General features: G+C 43.8%; 2 protein-coding genes across 2 annotated transcripts in view; one reads left to right on the plus strand and one right to left on the minus strand.

Annotated features, from left to right (window-relative positions):
- Positions 1-18,647, plus strand: part of GFM1 (G elongation factor mitochondrial 1) — a 39,924-nt gene that overhangs the window by 18,372 nt on the left and 2,905 nt on the right. The window contains exons 13-17 of the mRNA XM_066600389.1: positions 114-196; positions 9,204-9,366; positions 12,060-12,204; positions 14,086-14,246; positions 17,467-17,520. Coding sequence (XP_066456486.1) covers positions 114-196; positions 9,204-9,366; positions 12,060-12,204; positions 14,086-14,246; positions 17,467-17,520 — 606 coding nt within the window. The remainder of the gene's footprint in view (positions 1-113; positions 197-9,203; positions 9,367-12,059; positions 12,205-14,085; positions 14,247-17,466; positions 17,521-18,647) is intronic.
- Positions 64-8,604, minus strand: LXN (latexin). The gene is given in 7 exon segments (XM_066600414.1): positions 64-366; positions 2,687-2,749; positions 6,415-6,540; positions 6,542-6,552; positions 6,628-6,799; positions 8,107-8,169; positions 8,344-8,604. Coding segments are annotated over 7 exon segments (687 nt in total). The 5' UTR covers positions 8,476-8,604; the 3' UTR covers positions 64-246.

Consider the following 18,647-nt stretch of genomic DNA (forward strand, 5'->3'; position numbering starts at 1 on the left):
TAAGATGCAGAAGCTGGACCGTAGTGTCTTATCTGGCTGCATGTGATTAAAATAACACATATGATTGGTTAATATATTTATTAATAAACTTTTCCATTACTTTTACTCTACAGCGACTGGAGAGGGAATATGACTGTCCTTGTGTTATGGGAAAACCTAAAGTTGCCTTCAGAGAGACTATTACAAATTCTGTTCCGTGAGTACTGTTTGGAATATTCGATATATGGTGCTAGATCCCTTCTACGATCATGTCGGTCTGCTTCTTCTGTTCTCATCTGGGTTGATTTTTGGCAGTTGGTGATGCTCTTTGACTCTGACCCCTTGTGATGGGCTCCATTCAACAATCATCGACCATCGCTCAATTTCCTGTAAAGCATTATCAGTACATTGCATATTATTATATTAACTAGACACACACATTGTGGTGCTGGGAAATGTCTACTGCTGTGAATCCTTTAATAACCATAGTATTGTTATAGGAGAAGTCACAGTGGTATGAGAATCTATATGTACTTTTTGAAACCCTTCACAGATATAGATAAAAATTAATAACGTTTATTAAATTACTTAAAAGACATTGGTTTACACTGACAAAAAACAACACACACATCAAGACGGAACAGGGAAGAAAACCCAGAGAGAATACCCTGGTTCGGAGTTAGGTGGGGAATTCAACACCTCAGTAGTACATAGAGGTAAGTATATTCATCCCTTATAGTCTATATAGGAATAGTCCATAGGTGTTAGCACAGACAAGTTTTGTCCAAGGATAGATGGTGCAGAGCACGTCAAATCTAAGTATATGAATCGTGCTGGGATGTATTCGGACAAGGTGTGTATAAATCCTTATATAATCCTATGATGAATCCCCAGTGGTACCACCATAATTGTTCGAAACTAGAGTTATTGTTTTCTGGGTCTGGTTAAAGAGTTATTTCGATATTAACCAGAACCCGCGGAAACAAGCTCTTTGTACCTTGGTAGTTTTAAATCTACCAGTAAGAGGCCAAAATTGGCCCGGCATGCAGCAAGTAGGAGTCTACAAGCTCACAGCTTGCTGTTATGCCGAGAGTATATTCGTGCTCAAAAGTAGGCTCGACGCGTTTCCCTATCCGATTTTTTGGATAGTTCCTCAGGAGCAAAAGGTACGTATACCGTCAGTTCATATATAGTCCTTTTTGCTGTGGACCAATCAGCACCAAGGTAGGTGAAGAACTGTAGACCAATCAACACCAGGATAGGTGAAGAAACCAGTATTTAGCGCTTAGTGAGAGCATGAGAAATAATACATAACCGTATTTCACGGTATTTCTCAATTAAGGAACGGGTGGTTAAATGATAAATCCACCAAAAAACTTTCTACTTAGATACTGGTTTCTTCACCTATCCTGGTGTTGATTGGTCTACAGTTCTTCACCTACCTTGGTGCTGATTGGTATCAGTATCTAAGTAGAAAGTTTTTTGGTGGATTTATCATTTAACCACCCGTTCCTTAATTGAGAAATACCGTGAAATACGGTTATGTATTATTTCTCATGCTCTCACTAAGCGCTAAATACTGGTTTCTTCACCTATCCTGGTGTTGATTGGTCTACAGTTCTTCACCTACCTTGGTGCTGATTGGTCCACAGCAAAAAGGACTATATATGAACTGACGGTATACGTACCTTTTGCTCCTGAGGAACTATCCAAAAAATCGGATAGGGAAACGCGTCGAGCCTACTTTTGAGCACGAATATACTCTCGGCATAACAGCAAGCTGTGAGCTTGTAGACTCCTACTTGCTGCATGCCGGGCCAATTTTGGCCTCTTACTGGTAGATTTAAAACTACCAAGGTACAAAGAGCTTGTTTCCGCGGGTTCTGGTTAATATCGAAATAACTCTTTAACCAGACCCAGAAAACAATAACTCTAGTTTCGAACAATTATGGTGGTACCACTGGGGATTCATCATAGGATTATATAAGGATTTATACACACCTTGTCCGAATACATCCCAGCACGATTCATATACTTAGATTTGACGTGCTCTGCACCATCTATCCTTGGACAAAACTTGTCTGTGCTAACACCTATGGACTATTCCTATATAGACTATAAGGGATGAATATACTTACCTCTATGTACTACTGAGGTGTTGAATTCCCCACCTAACTCCGAACCAGGGTATTCTCTCTGGGTTTTCTTCCCTGTTCCGTCTTGATGTGTGTGTTGTTTTTTGTCAGTGTAAACCAATGTCTTTTAAGTAATTTAATAAACGTTATTAATTTTTATCTATATCTGTGAAGGGCCATAGTATTGTTATAGCATCAAGAGGGTCTATTGGTGTGATCAGATGATGATCTAAAGCACATGACTGTCATGGCACCTGCATTTTGAAAGGGATTGTCTTTGATGAGAGTGCCCTTTAAAAGCTTCAGCACTGCAAAGTATTCAATGAAGTGCTATATTGGAACATTTCCGTAGTCACTACCACTTATTGGCTATTGGCATTATTGTAGGAGTCCTTCCCCTGAGACTCTTCTGCCTGTGATAAAGAAACTGCTGTGGTCCGTAAATTTCTTCTAACCCAGTATAGAATTCACTGTTGTTCAAGGACCAGACCATGCATGCCAACCATGCTATACTATGTGATCAAATATCTGCAGACTATCCCATTTGTTAATAAGTTACTGTATATGTTCACCTCTGAAACCTTGTCATGGATCAGCATTTCATATTGGAGTTCCAGGAAGGGATTGTCGCTTATCTGCAAGTGAAAAATCATTGAATTAGAGCTGTCTTTACTATTTTTTTTTTCCTGGTATTTAGAACTCCCCTATACATACTATACTCACTCTTGTATGGGTGAAAACTCGAACCATTGCCTATTTAATACTTCCTTGACAGCTGTCACTATACGTAGGGCACCTCAAACAGGGTGGGCCAAACCTGTTGTAGGGTACCTTTACATGTGTCGGAGTTTGGAACAGCCCTGCACCAAAATCGACAGTATATTTTGCCCTTTCATTTCATTGGCAAAGTCTTCTGTCTATCTGCGTCAAAGTTTGCACCGATGGTGCGGATCTTGGTGCGTTTTTTTTCCCCACCCCAATGTGAATGTACCCATAATGGTTAAATCTTACATAGATGTACACTATATATGCACAAGCTGGCTGCATTGCATATTCCACCACTGATACTACTGGAAGGTAGCTGTACGACCGCTTTCCTGCCAAAGTAGTCAAGACTATCTGTTGCAGCAATTTGGGACAAATGTGTTTTTGTTTTGTTTTTTGAAGGAGTGGGGGGGAGGTTTCTGTTGGGCATTTTTAGGAGAGGGAGCTATGGTGGCCATATACACCAGATGAATGATAGTCAAGCTTGGCAATGATCGAATATATATGATGGTGTCCCAACTCTCCAGTGTCGGGCATGGTAAATTTCAACCTTCCAGATCTCCATTTTGAGAGCTGCGTACAACAGGGGTGTCTGGCATTGGCTGACCCTCCTCATTGAGGACATGTAGCAGAGCCACTTGTGAATGTATATTGGGGCATTAGCCAACTGCTGTTCCTCCCATCAGATTACTCTACAGTTTCTGGTGTAAAGCTGGCACTTTCCTGCGTATATTGTACGAGCAGAGAATGCTGGGAAATTTTGAACTATTAAGACATTAATAACCCTTTTTGTATATGTAAACTATAAGAGACTTCAAAGGTGGATACATATTGTCTAATATTAAATACTTGTGCAGTAAGTAAGGTAGTCACAGAAGGGTTAAGATACTGATGACTTATCCTCAGGATAGCTTATGAATATCATATCAATGGGGTCCCTTGCCAAGCATCTGATTAAAGAGGCTACGGCACTTGGGTGAGCGCAACGGCCTCTTGGGACTGTGATATCACACCCTCGGTCACATGGCCCAAGTACAGCTCAGTCCTATTCTAGTGAATGGGATTGAGCTGCTATACCACACACTGTACTGTATGGCGGTCCTGTGCCTGCTATGTAGTGCGGTGGTAGTGGTACTCGCATGAAAGCTGCAGACACTTCAGACAGCTGATTGATGGGGATCCCGTGCGTCTTACCTCCAGCAATCCAATATTGATGACCATTCTTGAAGGTAACCGCTAGTTTCAGGACTAAATTCTTTCCAGGGACAGGAGGATATATTACCTGCAGTTCCTCTCTCCCACACCTCCAATCTGCTAGTTTCAGGCCCTGTTTTTGGTCATCCAAGATGACCTCGGCAACTTTCTAATTATCTGCTGTACATCCTGCACTACTGTTCATCCAAGCCAGTTAGAAAATTGCTGCGGCTCTCTGATGCGCATTGTGCACTGTTGTCTGATTGATCATTGCACGGATTTTGGCATTTGGAGAGGTCAAGTTCACGCTTAAAATCTGCAGTATAAATTAACATAATGTAGATTTAAAATTCACGTTTCATGTTAATTTATGCTGCAAATGGTTTTTCGCAGTGTGTGGGTGGGATTTCTTGGTACTGTAAAGTGCTGTGGATTTTCAGCAGCACATGCGCTACATGTAAACATACCCTCAATGTGTCTTAGGGAGCGTATAGAGCAGTGATGGCGAACGTTTTAGAGACCGAGTGCCCAAACTGCAACTCAAAACCCACTTATTTATTATAAAGTGCCAACATGTCAGGGGGCGGGGCTTATCACCACATATGATTTTTACCTGAATCGTTCTTAAAAGGACAAGGCTGTTTCAAAATACACAGCGTGCAGATTTTGACTTCTTTTGGATGCGGAAATGCTGTGGAATTTGCCACGTAAATTTCCGCTGAGGACATTCTGCAGCATGTTCACCACGTGTAAACATATCCCAGCAGTGATATTGACCCCTCCCAGAGCTGCCCGAGCAGTAAGGGTGACCCCTCCCAGAGCAGCCCCAGCGCTAATAGTGACCCCCAGAGCGACTTTAGTGGTTATAGTGACCCCGCACCGTGGCCCCAGCCGTAATAGTGACATCCCACAGTGGCCCCCCAGTAGTAATAGTAACATCCCACAGTGGTCTCAGTGGTAATAGTGACATCGCACAGTGGCCCCCCAGTAGTAATAGTAACATCCCACAGTGGTCTCAGTGGTAATAGTGACATCGCACAGTGGCCCCAGTAGTAATAGGGACATCCTACATCAGCCCAGTAGTAATAGGGGCAGCCCCCAGTAGTAATAGTGACATCCCACAGCGACCCCAGCGGTAAAAGGGACACTTCACAGCGTCCCCAGTAGTAATAGTGACATCCCACAGTAGCCAATAGCAATAGTGACATCCCACAGTGGCCCCCAGTAGTAATAGCAACATCCCACAGTGGCCCCTGTAGTAATAGCGTCCCCCCCCCCCCCCTCCTCTGCTTGGCGCTGCTGCTGTCACTGATCCTAGGAGCACACTGTGACGTGCTGCCGGACACCTCCTTCCATCCCCTGCTCTCGCGGAACCAAGTATGAGACGTCAGAGGAGGGGGGGGGAGGATCCCATCTGCACACTGACATCACAGTGCGCCGGGATCAGCGCCTCTAGCAGCGCTGCTGAGTGAATACCAGCAGGGGAGCTGCGGCACCCCAGCTGGTATTTACTAATGTGGTGAGTGACCGACGACGGCGAGTGCCAGCTGGGAAGGCTCTTATGCCGGGGTTTCGTGTTTTGCTAATTTGTAGGCTGTAATTTGTGCTGTTGCTTATAATGAAACCTTGCATCGGATAGTTATCAATCTTCCTTTTGTTGAGTAAAACTTAGAAGCCATCTTTTTTCAGACGCTAGGGCCTCCTTCACACAGGCGTATGCGTTTTTACACTTGGCAGATCATGGCTACAAATCACATGAATGAAGAATAGCCGTGATCTAGTCACAATCTTAATTACCATTTTCCCATCTATTCACAAGGGCAGCTGTGACGTATTGGCGAAAAAATACGCTGCTGCGTGGAAATGCCTCATTTGGCAGAAATCCTCGGAATGACTACTAATGCTTTAAATAATGTCACCTGTCTTCTATTCCCAGTGTTGGATGCAGCTAAACCCCCTTCCCCCTCTTTTTTTTTTTTTTCAGCTCCCATAGGAGTCTATGGGAGCTTCCAGCATATATCAGCAAAAGATAGGGTAAGACCTAACTGTGGATGCAGCGTATAAAATTGGCTAATGTGCTATTTCTGTCGGCGCTCAACTGAATGAACACGTTGGAATCCAATTCTTCAGATGGCCGCAATTTTTGGACGCAGCTATAATAGCTGTGTGTATATGGTCATGTGAGTAAGGCCTTACTGATTACACATTAAAGGCCCGTCCTGAAATGAAATACTACATAACCTCATTACGAAGTATTATACGCCTCTTGGGCTCCAGTCCATCAACCTTTTTTCCTCTCCAACCTTACCGGAAAAAAACTAAATATATTTGTTGAACTTACCACTTGCTTAACTCTTTTAATGAGCGTCATCAAGTAGAACGTGTTTTCTGTGGCGTGTTGGCTCTTGATAAAACCAGAAGCCGCCAGTGACAGGTTCCGTACGGGCTCCATATCAGGGGGTACATTTGCCAAAGTTATCTACAATATGAAATGGTCCCGTAATGTATCATCACTGACTCTTAGCTGTTTTTACCAATTAAAAGCACTAATTACCCGGAATGTTTTCTGCAACTAGCGGTTCAGAGCGACTCTTCATTTTGGTGTAGAATTCCTTGTCTTTTTCGGCGGTGTAGTTCTGCGGCTCGGGCTGTAGTGTGTAGGTCACATCTGGAGCTTTCTTACTTGTGTAGTATAGGACCGTAGCAGTACAGTTTAGGATTGGTTGCTCGGGAGAAAATAAACCGTTATTGTTATGTACATATTCATTACTGCCACCAAACATGAACACTATTCATACTGGAATTTACAGCTTTGGGATTCCTGCCACTGACAGGGGTAACCTTTTGGCATCTGAACATGTAAACTTATGGCCAAACTACGTTATGGAGTATGGGGAGCCATTTTTCATACTCTCCTGTTCCTGCGCTGTACCCCGACAAAGTCCACATGCACACAGCCAGCCTGACTCTTCAGTAGAGTCTGCCCGCGCACCTCCCGTAGAGGTGAATGCTGCTGACAGAAGTGAGGGGCAAATGTTTGTCCACTCCTCAAACTGTCTAAAAGTTAATCAGTGCTCGTTAAACACTGATACAGACTCATTTGCAAAGGACCCTTTACTCGTAGAAAACCTCTTTAGGTCGGTTTCACATGGCTGAGAAAATCGTGCAAGCTTTGTGCATTGCCAGAAAAATCGCAACGTCCTATCTTTGGGCGTGCCCTCGCATCACCCAGTGTTTTCAATAGAGCCAGCAAAGTATTGCACCGTGTGCTAGGTACATGTGAGGTTTCCAATTAAAAACTACGGGAAACACCCCGCGATCCTCTGCCACGGCTGTCTGCAGCGCTGGAGGATCACTCTCTCCACAAAGTGATGCAAGGTCTTTTTAACACAAAAACGCCTTTCATCTGTGGGAAAATCGCACTTTGGCAAGCCGTGTTGCACAGCCTGGTATTTCACTTCCACATGTGAAATTAGCCTTAGCCCACTTTCACACGGCTGAGAAAAGTCACGCGAGATGCACAAATCTCGCATGAATATGAACCCCATTCTTTTGAGTTGCAGTGTTACACATTTTTTTTTCCCCACATTGCGGTGTGGGTAAAAAAAATTGTAGCATGTCCTATCTTAGAGCGCCCCCTATTGCGTTGTCAATTGTTTTCAATGGGGCCGGAAAGGCGTTGCACAGAGTGTGAAGTGCACGCGAATACAATGCGAGGTTTCCCACTGAAAACAAGTCGCAGCGGAGGATCACTTCTTCCCTGAAGTAATGCACGGCGTGTTTAACACACAAACGCCTTGCATCCGCAGGGAAATCGCACGTTGGTGAGCGTGATATCTGTCCCATATCTCACTCGTCCGTGTTGAATTCCAGAACAATTTGGATAAACCTGACTACTCCTAAATCATGCCAACTCCTGCACTTCAACAGAAGTGGTCAGACCGGTAGAACTTGAAGTTGTACGAGGAGTGATCCCAGCATATAGCGTCGTTGTGATACATGCAGTCAGACTGACCCCCAAGCAAACACTTACTTCATTCAAGCCATCTCTTATCGTTAATACCAGATAATATTTGGTGCCCTCTCCGGGAAGACTCTGTTAGAGAGAATGAAATGCAGCGATTATTTCTGTAATCCATGAAAGCTCATAGTAACAATTGTTGGAAGACTATATAAACTAGACACAAATAGGAAGAGTATCTTTGCCATGTCTCCATATGAAGTGTGTACTTGCGTGCTGAAACATCTTGCCCAGTGCGGTCAGTCTTACCTGCCTGTTGCAACTTATCACTTCCTCCCTTCCAAAATAGCGGTTCGGCCCCCCCAGTATATAGTTGATGTAGTCTAGGACCACGCCAGCTGCTCTGAAGGCCGAAAAATGGGGGAGCGTTACAGTTTCCATGACACGGCTTGCCTAGGACACAATGCACTGCAGGGCTATTTGAGTGTCTCTTGCTCTGCTATGTAATGAATGAGGTTGCAAAACCCTCATACAGCAGTTCCGTAGATGGCTGCAATCAGGAAGCAGGAGGGATGACATCACAGGGGGAAGGGAGGACTTGTCTGGGAGGAGAGTTCAACTCTGGACTTCTCAAGATTACCAGCTTCCAGGCTGCACTCTTATTACTGCTGGGAAGGTTTGTGTACCGAAGCATAAATGTTGTGAAATGCAATACAGAAACATAGCTTTTCATTATGACACTGAAGAACTTAAGTTACTTATCTTCTGCTGGTCCTGAGTTGCAGCCTATATTACATCACAGGGTAGCAGTGCCAATTCTGCAGGCTTCAGAGCTGAAATCTCCGCCATTTCTTTGGCTGTCTTGCTTTGCTCTGGTGAAGTGCAGTCTGTATAGTAGGTGCTGTGCATGTAATCTCATGTAGGGAAAAGTAACTGTCCCAAAAGTAGAGCGCAGAAGCAAGCATTCTATTCTAGTTCATCAGCTGGTGCAGAATACCGATCACCGGAGCTCGCTCTGTGCAGCCATGTAGGCTCTGGATCCTGCGGAGTGGGGAATGCAGCTCTCCTCTATAATGGGCAAGATGTTTTCTGTAGACTTCATCTATGCCCTTTCTAATGGGTAGTGTATGTCTGCCGTGGAAGACTTCTGATGTATTCTGTATTTCCAGGTTTGACTTCACTCATAAGAAGCAGTCCGGTGGGGCAGGCCAGTATGGTAAAGTCATTGGGTTTCTTGAGCCGCTGGATGGTGAAAATTACACAAAGGTGGAATTTGAAGACCGAACTGTCGGAACAAATGTACCTAAAACGTTTATCCCTGCTGTGGAGGAGGTAAGTCACTGACCGCTGTATGTTCTAACCAGGGATGGGTTTACTGGACATATTGGACACTACTAGAACCACTCCAGTCTGTTTGCTTTCGTTTTTAGTGGCCTGGCAGTAATGCCTTCGTAGGCACCAGAAGTTACACTAAGTGTTAAAGGGGTTGCTTGAAGTTGTTGTTTTTCAGTAAAACCTTGTTCCCCATGTTATAGCATAACTAACCTGAATACAACTACTGCTCCCCAATGTTTACGGGCTTCCCCAATCTACTTACGGGTTGTCACAGGTGCTGCAGCCAACAACAGAACTCTGCATGGAAAATCTGCAGCAAATCCACCCCTGTGTAATTGTGGCCTAAGAATGTGTTCACATGTGATGGATTTGCTGTACGTTTTTTCCCACCGCAAAAAATCTGCAGCAAATTCAGAGCAAAACGTGCAGCTTTTGATACAGATTCCGCAGCGGAAAATCTATAAGAAATCTGTCATGTGGGAATTCAGCCTTAGGGGAACTTTTTTTTTTTTTTTTACTGAAGGTCAGAACAAACCCTTTGTAAGGGCTCATATGAGTTCTGTAGGAACTAATTGGCCTCTAAAGAAGTCATATTTGGTCAAGTAAACCATACAGTAGCCCATACAATGAGGAACAGCAAAAACTTTGACAGTACAGTGAGTCTATAAAGGCCCATTTATACATTAAATTGGTTCAAACGACCAAAAATGAGCAATAATCATTACATGTAAACGCTGCCATTGTGCACTTTTCGTCTGAACGATGATTTTAGGGTTAACTTAAAATCCGTCTTTCAACAGACCATATGCTGTATTCTCCACTGGAGTTGGGAGATTACATTGTAACCCGTGGACAGCCCTGACGAGAACAATGCAGCTGTGTGTACAGCTGGGCACGTGATTAGTCACACACTGGCCTCTGCGAACAGCTCCTGGAAGCCCATTTACATGCAAAGCAGAAGATGATTAAGTGTTAATGGCAATTAGTGGCCATTAACACTATGCAAAAAAAATTGCTAAATCTTTCAATCATTTGAAAGATTATCCTTGCGTGTAAAAGGGCCCTTACTCTCTACTGGGCTCACCTTTTCACCAAGGGAGCTGACTGCTCGGGCTGCAAGTAGAGAGAAAAGCATTAGTAAGGAAGTAAGAGAGGCACAGCCAATATCATGAGGGACCGGTCTGCACATCCAGCAGAGGATTGTGTGTGTTCACCTTAGCTACATGCAGCATCCTGAGGTTATCAGGGGGTGGCACAGGACCCAGAAATAATGGCCCACTGTGAACTTAAGACCAGCGGCCCACCAGGAATCTTCAGCTCTAAAGTGACTTTTGAGGGGCTGAAATATCACCCCCCACCACCCCAACCCCCTCCAATAAATTATCTTATGTTAAGATTTAAAGTACACCCGCAAAGTGTTTAAAGTGATGATTAACAGTTTTGTTAACCTTTTATGTGTTTCACAGGAATTTTTGCTAATTGGAGGTGAAATTTTATTTATTTATTTTGCAGATTTTCAATTTTAAACCATTTTTTTTTTCATTATCAGAGCAGGAGTTAGAGAAACAAATCATCAATATTTACTACCTGCAGTACCAATATTCTGCAGTTTTTTGACAAACCTCACATATGGTCCTACTGTGCAAAATGAAACAGACACACAGGCTTTGAAAATAAAGGAGCACCTTGGGGAATTTTTGGGTTTTCCTTTTATTAGGACATTTTCCAGGCAACATTTCACGTTTGCAAAGGCAGCGTGGTTCCAAAATATAATAAGCCTCCTCCCAAAGTCCTCATTATGGAATCTACATGCCTTAAGGGAATGAATCTGGGGGGTGTTATGGCTATTTTGACCTCACAGCCGTTAGTTGATAGCACTGACTAGCCAATAGCCGCGACCACCGAGGTGGGACGATGGCGATTGGTCTCTCAGCGACGAGCTGTAATGGGCTGCTGTGTTGGACATTTGTATTGCAGCTCCATTGGGACTCAAATTAAAATGAAGCCTTGTTAATGTAGCGCTATACTATTTTGGCACTTACGTAACTACCTGCCTGCCGTAACGTAATAGTACATCGCAGGGTAGGAAGGGGTGAAGGAATCTGATTGTTTTAAGTTCCTATTTAGAGTTTTTCTTTTAACGTACACATCCAACCAGACTCCTACATTTTAGGGCAGCTAATCCCAATCTCTTAAAGTAGACCTATTTGTATCGTGCCTGCAGCCTTTATACGTTGAACTGCTCATAGTTTAGTGCCCAGCCGTAGCAAAATATTAATATGGAACCCCTTTAGGCCGTCTGCACACGGGCAGATTTGCATTGCGATTTTGTGTGGCCATTCTGCAATCATCACTGCAGGAGCCGTGTCATCGCCTTAGCGAAGGCGCGGCGTTCTCTTTATTGCGCAGGTGCCGGGCGGCACAATCGCAGCATAGGAGAAGACTGGCAAAGCGATAAGCTGGGGACACTGGTTCGGCACCAGGTCAAAGTCTGCTGAGGGAATCCCGCATGCGGGGTCCAACCCGCCCATGTGCAGGCGGCCTTATGGTTCACAAAGGAGTCCAAACTGCACAGTCTCGTTTCTGCATGTAAACGTGCACCATACTTATAAAAAATAAAAACTGGTTAACATGGTAACTTTTTTTTTTTTTTTTAAATGCTGATGAGGTACATTTTCTGTGTTTTGAAGGGTTTCCGTGATGCCTGCGAGAAAGGGCCTTTAACGGGACACAAGATTTCTGGTGTACGCTTTGTCCTGGAAGATGGCGCCCATCACTTGGTGGATTCCAATGAAATCTCCTTCATCAGGGCAGGAGAAGGAGCCTTGAAACAAGGTACATGAGGCGGATCACTCTAATAATCTTTCTGTAGCACCAACATATTCTGCAGCCCTAACTGGATGGGATAGCATTCATTGTAAAGTCTGGCTGTTTTCTCTATATTATAAAATGTTCTCTCTTTACGAGGTAGTCCAGTCCTGCTGTAACACAAAGGGCACTTTCACATCTGCGTTGGAATCTCAGCAACTTTTTCTTCCATCCAAATGCTGGGCGACTCAATGGGGTCTGTTCGATGCTGTTCAGTTCCATCCAGAGGGGATCTGAGGGGATTCCCCTTTCCTGATTCCCAAACGAAGCAGGAAAGCGGAATCCCCAGCATACATGTGAAACCACCCTAAGAATTGCTTTTCTTCTGGCATCTGATTTATTCACTTTTACAGCTTATCTCCAGTTTTATAACTAATCTTTAACATGTTATGGTTTAGTAAGAGAAGCCTGTTTCTATATTACAATATTAGAGGCAAGTACCTCCGTTTAGTAATCGGCCTTCGAGACACCCCAGCTGCACATCTTCACACTTACAGGAAACCTTCTGATATCTAGGTTTCTGGACCCACTGGAGATCTTGGTTTCTGTAACGGAGTGGGTGTACATAACTAGCATGAATAATTGGTCTGACTCGAGGAGGAAAGTGCAGCACTGAGGTGTGTGGCTTTGACTATTACTGACCGGAGGCCTAGAATGCTGTGTATTGCAAACGGTGTCCTATAAAAAATTTGTTGTAGCAAAGAAATCTTTAATATGACTGCTGCTGATATAAGGTATATTGCTGTATTATAGAAACATCGATAATGGTGCTTTGTTATCAATTTTATCCACAATTGATCAAAAAGGATCGGTTTGCTCTGGAAGCTCTATTTCTTCCAATGAAACTTGGCTTAAGTACTTGCAGAGCACAGGACACTAAGGCTAGCCATGCACATTAGCAGTCAGCCGAACACTCTATCGTTCTCTCCTGCCCCCGATATACATGGATGTTTGGCTGAGCATGCATGTATTCTGAATGGAAAGAGGGGAATACGCAGCTGCGAGGCACATCCGGTTGTGGCTTCTCACCAAGAACAAAAGGATTGAAAAAGTTGAAATCCAACTACCTATCCTCATCTTCCTTCACACCTGCCATTGGGGAAGAATCAGCATGCACGTTAGATGGTCTGCAGGTCATCCAATGTACTGCACATTTGTGTATGGACGGTTTAAAGGGCCACTTCACCTGGTTGTCTATCACACTCTGGAGGTCTCCTCTATGTAGTGCAGCCCCTTTCCTGATGCTTATCATCCACCATCTTAATGGTGAGATTTTTTTTTACCTTCAGTTTCAAATGAATCCCGTGATGCATCAGTACAGCATTAGTTAAAGGCTATGCTATTTCTGCCTGCTGGAGGACAGTTTTAATTATCATTACCTTCTATATTCACCTAAATAACCCCATGACTATACAGTCGGGGAGAATGAGCCGTGATCTCCTCTATTATACCTGTGTGACAGAAGCTGTTTAATCATAATCAATAGCTTTGATAGTAGTGTCTGTGTACCCTCTCTAGGCAGTTTCTGTGGTAGGGTCCATGTAATGGCATAACAGACTATGAAATTGACTAGTTTGACAACATAACCCCAAGTAAATCTGAGCTAGTTAGAATTGAGATCACATGACCATCTGAGGAGAAAGAGGCCAGGAGTTTCATATAGAATGGAATAACTAACCAAGGTAACACCATCTCCCTTATATATACCGAGTGGACTAGCTACATTTGAGAATGAATTTTTTTTAAAGATCACCAGAGTGGTCCTTTAACACAATTTTGGGGAACAAGGAATTTTTATTTATTTTTTTTGTACAGCTGAACTGTAACTTTCATTTTGCTTTGTACCAGCTTTTCAGCAAACAACTGTTACCATCCTGGAGCCAATAATGTCTGTTGAGGTAGTTGCACCTAATGAATTCCAAGGTCTTGTGATTGCTGGGATTAACCGGAGACACGGAGTGATTGTTGGTCAAGACGGGTCTGAGGACTACTTCACACTTTATTGCAATGTAAGTACATTAAGGAGATCCTTATACTAGATTTTCACACACACCCTTTAAGACCTGTCCTGGTAATCCTGTGCTGTGACCGTAGCTTTGGTGCCTTCTAGATATATTGATCAAATCTGTATTTGTAGTTACCTTTGCTATGTATTTGAGAAGTTTGTGACCCTTAAATATCCTTCTGATTCTGTCTGCACAGATAGTGATCTATAGTGAACATGGAGGTGTACGTTTATTCAACCTTTAAGCTTGGGCTACATGGATACTTTTTGTAGCTCAACTGTCCAATTTTAACTATGGAGCCACGTCAGCAGTGCAGGGGATACTGTGCGTTGCCTGTCTCCATGTAGCCCCACAATTAAAAGGACGCCAAACTAGAAATGAATAATAAAAGTAAATATGAGAAAATTTTGCTCACGCAGTTTGCCAATCTTCAGCGCTCTTTGCATGTCCCTGAAATAAACAGTCTTGTAGAAATCCTGCAACACGGGATTGATCTCCTGCTAATTTGTTTCATTTTTGGCTGGAGACCTGGTTTAGGGGTCGGGCTTACTAGAGGATGCTTTTGTTCTACTGCAGACAGGGCAGCGGGGGGGGGGGGGGGGGGAGGCTTCTGCTTTATGCAGTTGTCTTACAGTCCGACACCGGATAGTGCAGAGGAGGAGGGGGATATGGCTGATCTCCTTAAACAGAAATTTCTTTATATACGGTGTTTCTCTGAAAAAAAGACCTACCCTGATGATCAACCCTACCCTGATTCTTGAAATATAAGCCCTTCCCCCAAAAATAAACCCTAGCTACACTACATAAAAAAAGCAATACTCTCCTAGCAGGCACAGTCTGTGTCCCTTCCAATGGTCTCTGGCACTCCTTCAGGCTTCCAGTGTATTTGTCAGTGCCGACAGATCATCTCTTGCTGGTGACAAGGCTTGAATAGCCTTTGCTCTGATTGGTTCATCAAGCGCAGGCTATGATTGGCTGAGGCGGCGTTCAAGAACCAATCATAGCTATTCAATGGGACCCAGACGGCACCTGCTAGGGGAGTATAAGACCCTATGCCACTTTTAGGGCAAAAGTTAATATAAGATAGGGTCTTGTTTTGGGGGAAACACTGTAATTGTAATACAAAACATGATCAACTGAGATGAAGGGAGGAATTAGTTTTTTTCGTCCATATTCTATGTTTAGTGTACCTTTTTAAATGTATTTATGTATCAGGAATTTCATAATATATGTTTATCATTTGAATTTTTCCCCTTCTAAAAACAAGCCTGCTGTTATCCATCATGACTTCCATCTCCACTTTACTAACAGTCACGGTTCATGTTCTGCCAAGAACTGCATTGAACCAGTTTTTATAATGCTGACTTTTTGAAACTTTACAGATAAGCATTAAAATTTCATGTGGTCACACACTGACATGAGGGAATGCTCGCAATGAAGATTCCAGAAGTCATGTCAACGGGCAGATATGAATTCCAATTCGAGCCCCCATAGGGAAGCGTGGACGTCTGTACTGGAATTAAAGCATGCAGATTTGTTTTGCAGACCTTTTGGTCCTGATGGTGAATTGCAGCATGCTCCATTTCAGTGCAGTTCCTGCACAGACTGCTTCCATTAAAGTCAGTGGAAGCTGTCCGATCTGTGGCCCATCTGCAGCTGGCACTGCGGACAGCCTGCGGATACCGCAGGAAATTTAAAAAAATAAATAAATCTGTTCTGCGTTGTCCGACGGCGCGCCATGAGGACCATGCACAGTACAGCAAACGGAAAGTAGTGAGGTATGCGTGGATGCCGGTACGCAGGGGTCACCAGCTGTGGGCACTGAATCCGACCCGCCCGTGGACATGAGGCCTGATTATATCAATATATATGTATTCGGTAGCAGCCGTTTCAGGAAGCATTAGAGCTGCATAAACACACTGAACTTGTGGTGGACTTGTCGCATTCATTCTTCTTTGGAAAAAGCAGGAATGGTCCTCTGAAGGGAGTTTGTTGAAGATTTTTGGTGTGAATGCCAGTACTATGCAAATGCATGGGTTTTTACAAAATATCATTCCTCTAAGGGTGCTTTTACACGGGACAATCTGATGGGGCAACAGATGCCCAACAGGTGGTCCCAGCGATGATCACTCCTGTGCGTTTACATGGGAATGCGCATTGCTGACTGGGTGGAGGCGGGCGGCTGGGGATTGTTCAGACCCACCCACCTTTATTCACAGTAAGCAGTTGTTCATAAATGATCGACTGCCTGTTTAGGCCTCATGTCCACGGGGAAAAGAAGAATTAAAATCTGCAGCGGATTTTAACTCTTCTCCTGCACACGGATCCGCACCCCAAAGGGATGCATTGACCACCCGCAGGTAGATAAATATGGTCAATAAAAGGGAATTTAAAAAAAATATGGAGCATGAAAAAAAATGGACATGCTCCATTTAGGTGCGGGTCTCCTGCGGGAGACCTAAAATCAGAATTACTCACCTGCTCCGGACGCTCGGGATCTTCCCTTCTTCGCGGCTTGATCTTCTCTCCGTCGCGGCCGGATCTTCTTTCTTCGGGCCGCTGGATGTGCCCTGCGCATGCGCGCGGCACGCAGCCAGCGTGCCGTTCACATCCGCCGGGCCGAAGAAAGATCCGGCCGCGACGAAGAGATCAAGCCGCGAAGAAGGGAAGATCCGGAGCGTGCGGGAGGTGAGTAATTGTTATTTTAATGCCTCATGTCCGCGGGGCAGGAGGGACCCGCTGCAGATTCTCCATGGAGAATCCGTAGTGTGCCTGATTTTATCCGTGGACATGAGGCCTAAGATGGAACGGTACGTCGTACAGGTCACTGCATGCAGAAACTGAATGCCGAACAACTTCTCATTTGTCGTCCAGTCGCTGCATGCATTTACACTGAACGATACATTCAGATTCTTGCTGGATCGTGGGAATCCGAAAGCTAATTGTTGTGTGTAAAAGCACCTTAAATTTGACCTCTATCCCCATATGAAATAATCCATTACTTTGATGATGATACAAGTAAGTATTTTTTCGTGAACTATAACTTTTTTTTTTGCATTTCATCAACGTTCTGCTGGCAGCACGATAAAACATGTTTTTTACATAAATTTTTGTTTTTATGTCAATAAATGCAGCCACCGCATAGAATCAAACTGGTTGTGGTGCTCTACCATCCATAATGCTTGGCATTACATTGTTGTATGTTTATTCTTTTTTTCTTTAGGTTCCCCTCAATGATATGTTTGGTTATGCAAATGAGCTGCGCTCCGGCACAGAGGTATGTGCTGCTAAGTGTATTAAGAGCTGTCATAGCATTTCTCCTAATTAGATATTTCTGTAAAGTGCTACCGGATACCAAGTCAGATCAATGCATCTTATTAATCCATAGTGGATTTGGGTGCAGGTTCTAGCCGGCATCCTATATGATCATAGAATGCTATAGCTTATGCCGTACACCTGTGATGGCTGTTGGCTGAATGCTCTCTCGCCCACAGCTATGTTTTCTGACCTCCCCATAAACATGCATACTTTGCATTATACATACATGAGTTTAAAAGGCAGACAAGCTGCTGACAAACATCTTTGGTATAGGCTTACACCACAAAGCACATAAATGTGAAAGTACCTTAACGTGCTAGCAATATTGGTGCAGATTTTCTGCAGTATAAAAGCCTCGTCAAAATCGACATATTTTGGTGTGGGTTCGCCCCAAAATCCACAATGAAAGCATCCTTAAAAATTCAAAATGCCCAGTCCTTGTTTTCTGAGGCATCTGCTGTCAGGGAACATTCAGGAGGCCACCATACATACCTTTATCAGTGGATGCTGCAACACTAAAAGGGATTCATCTGTATGGCTTAGATCACGGATGCATTCACATGTAGCTGATTTGCTGCAGATTTTGGGGTACATCTGCAGTAGATTGCACCCCTTCAGTTTAATTCAAATTGAACGGGTGAAATCTACACCAAAGGCCTCTTTCACACGAGCGTATATTGGCCCGCTGTTTTCACGGTCGGCCGATGTGCGCTGTGATCTGATGCATTGGATTCTAATGCATCAGATCACATAGCCGTATTCCTACGACGTAAAAACGCCTGGCTGGCCAATATAGCGCTGGGCGTTTTTACGTTGGGCCCGAAAGATAGTCCTGGAACTATTTGGGCAGGAATACGTAAACCACTGCATGGGCTCCTATGGGAGCCAATGACAGCGGCCGGAGAAGGGAGGTGGGAGGAAGTTTTGCAGCGTGTAAATTGACTTTGTCATATATAGTATATACATTATATTAAAGTCAATTTACCAATCCAAATAGGAAAGATGGAACAATACCTTTGCAGCGCCACCTATTGGAAGGCAGCATTCCTGCAAGTCAATAGCAGACTCTTTACATAAACCTTATAA

This window comes from Eleutherodactylus coqui, chromosome 1 (genome assembly GCF_035609145.1).
Source record: "Eleutherodactylus coqui strain aEleCoq1 chromosome 1, aEleCoq1.hap1, whole genome shotgun sequence".
NCBI lineage: Eukaryota > Metazoa > Chordata > Amphibia > Anura > Eleutherodactylidae > Eleutherodactylus > Eleutherodactylus coqui.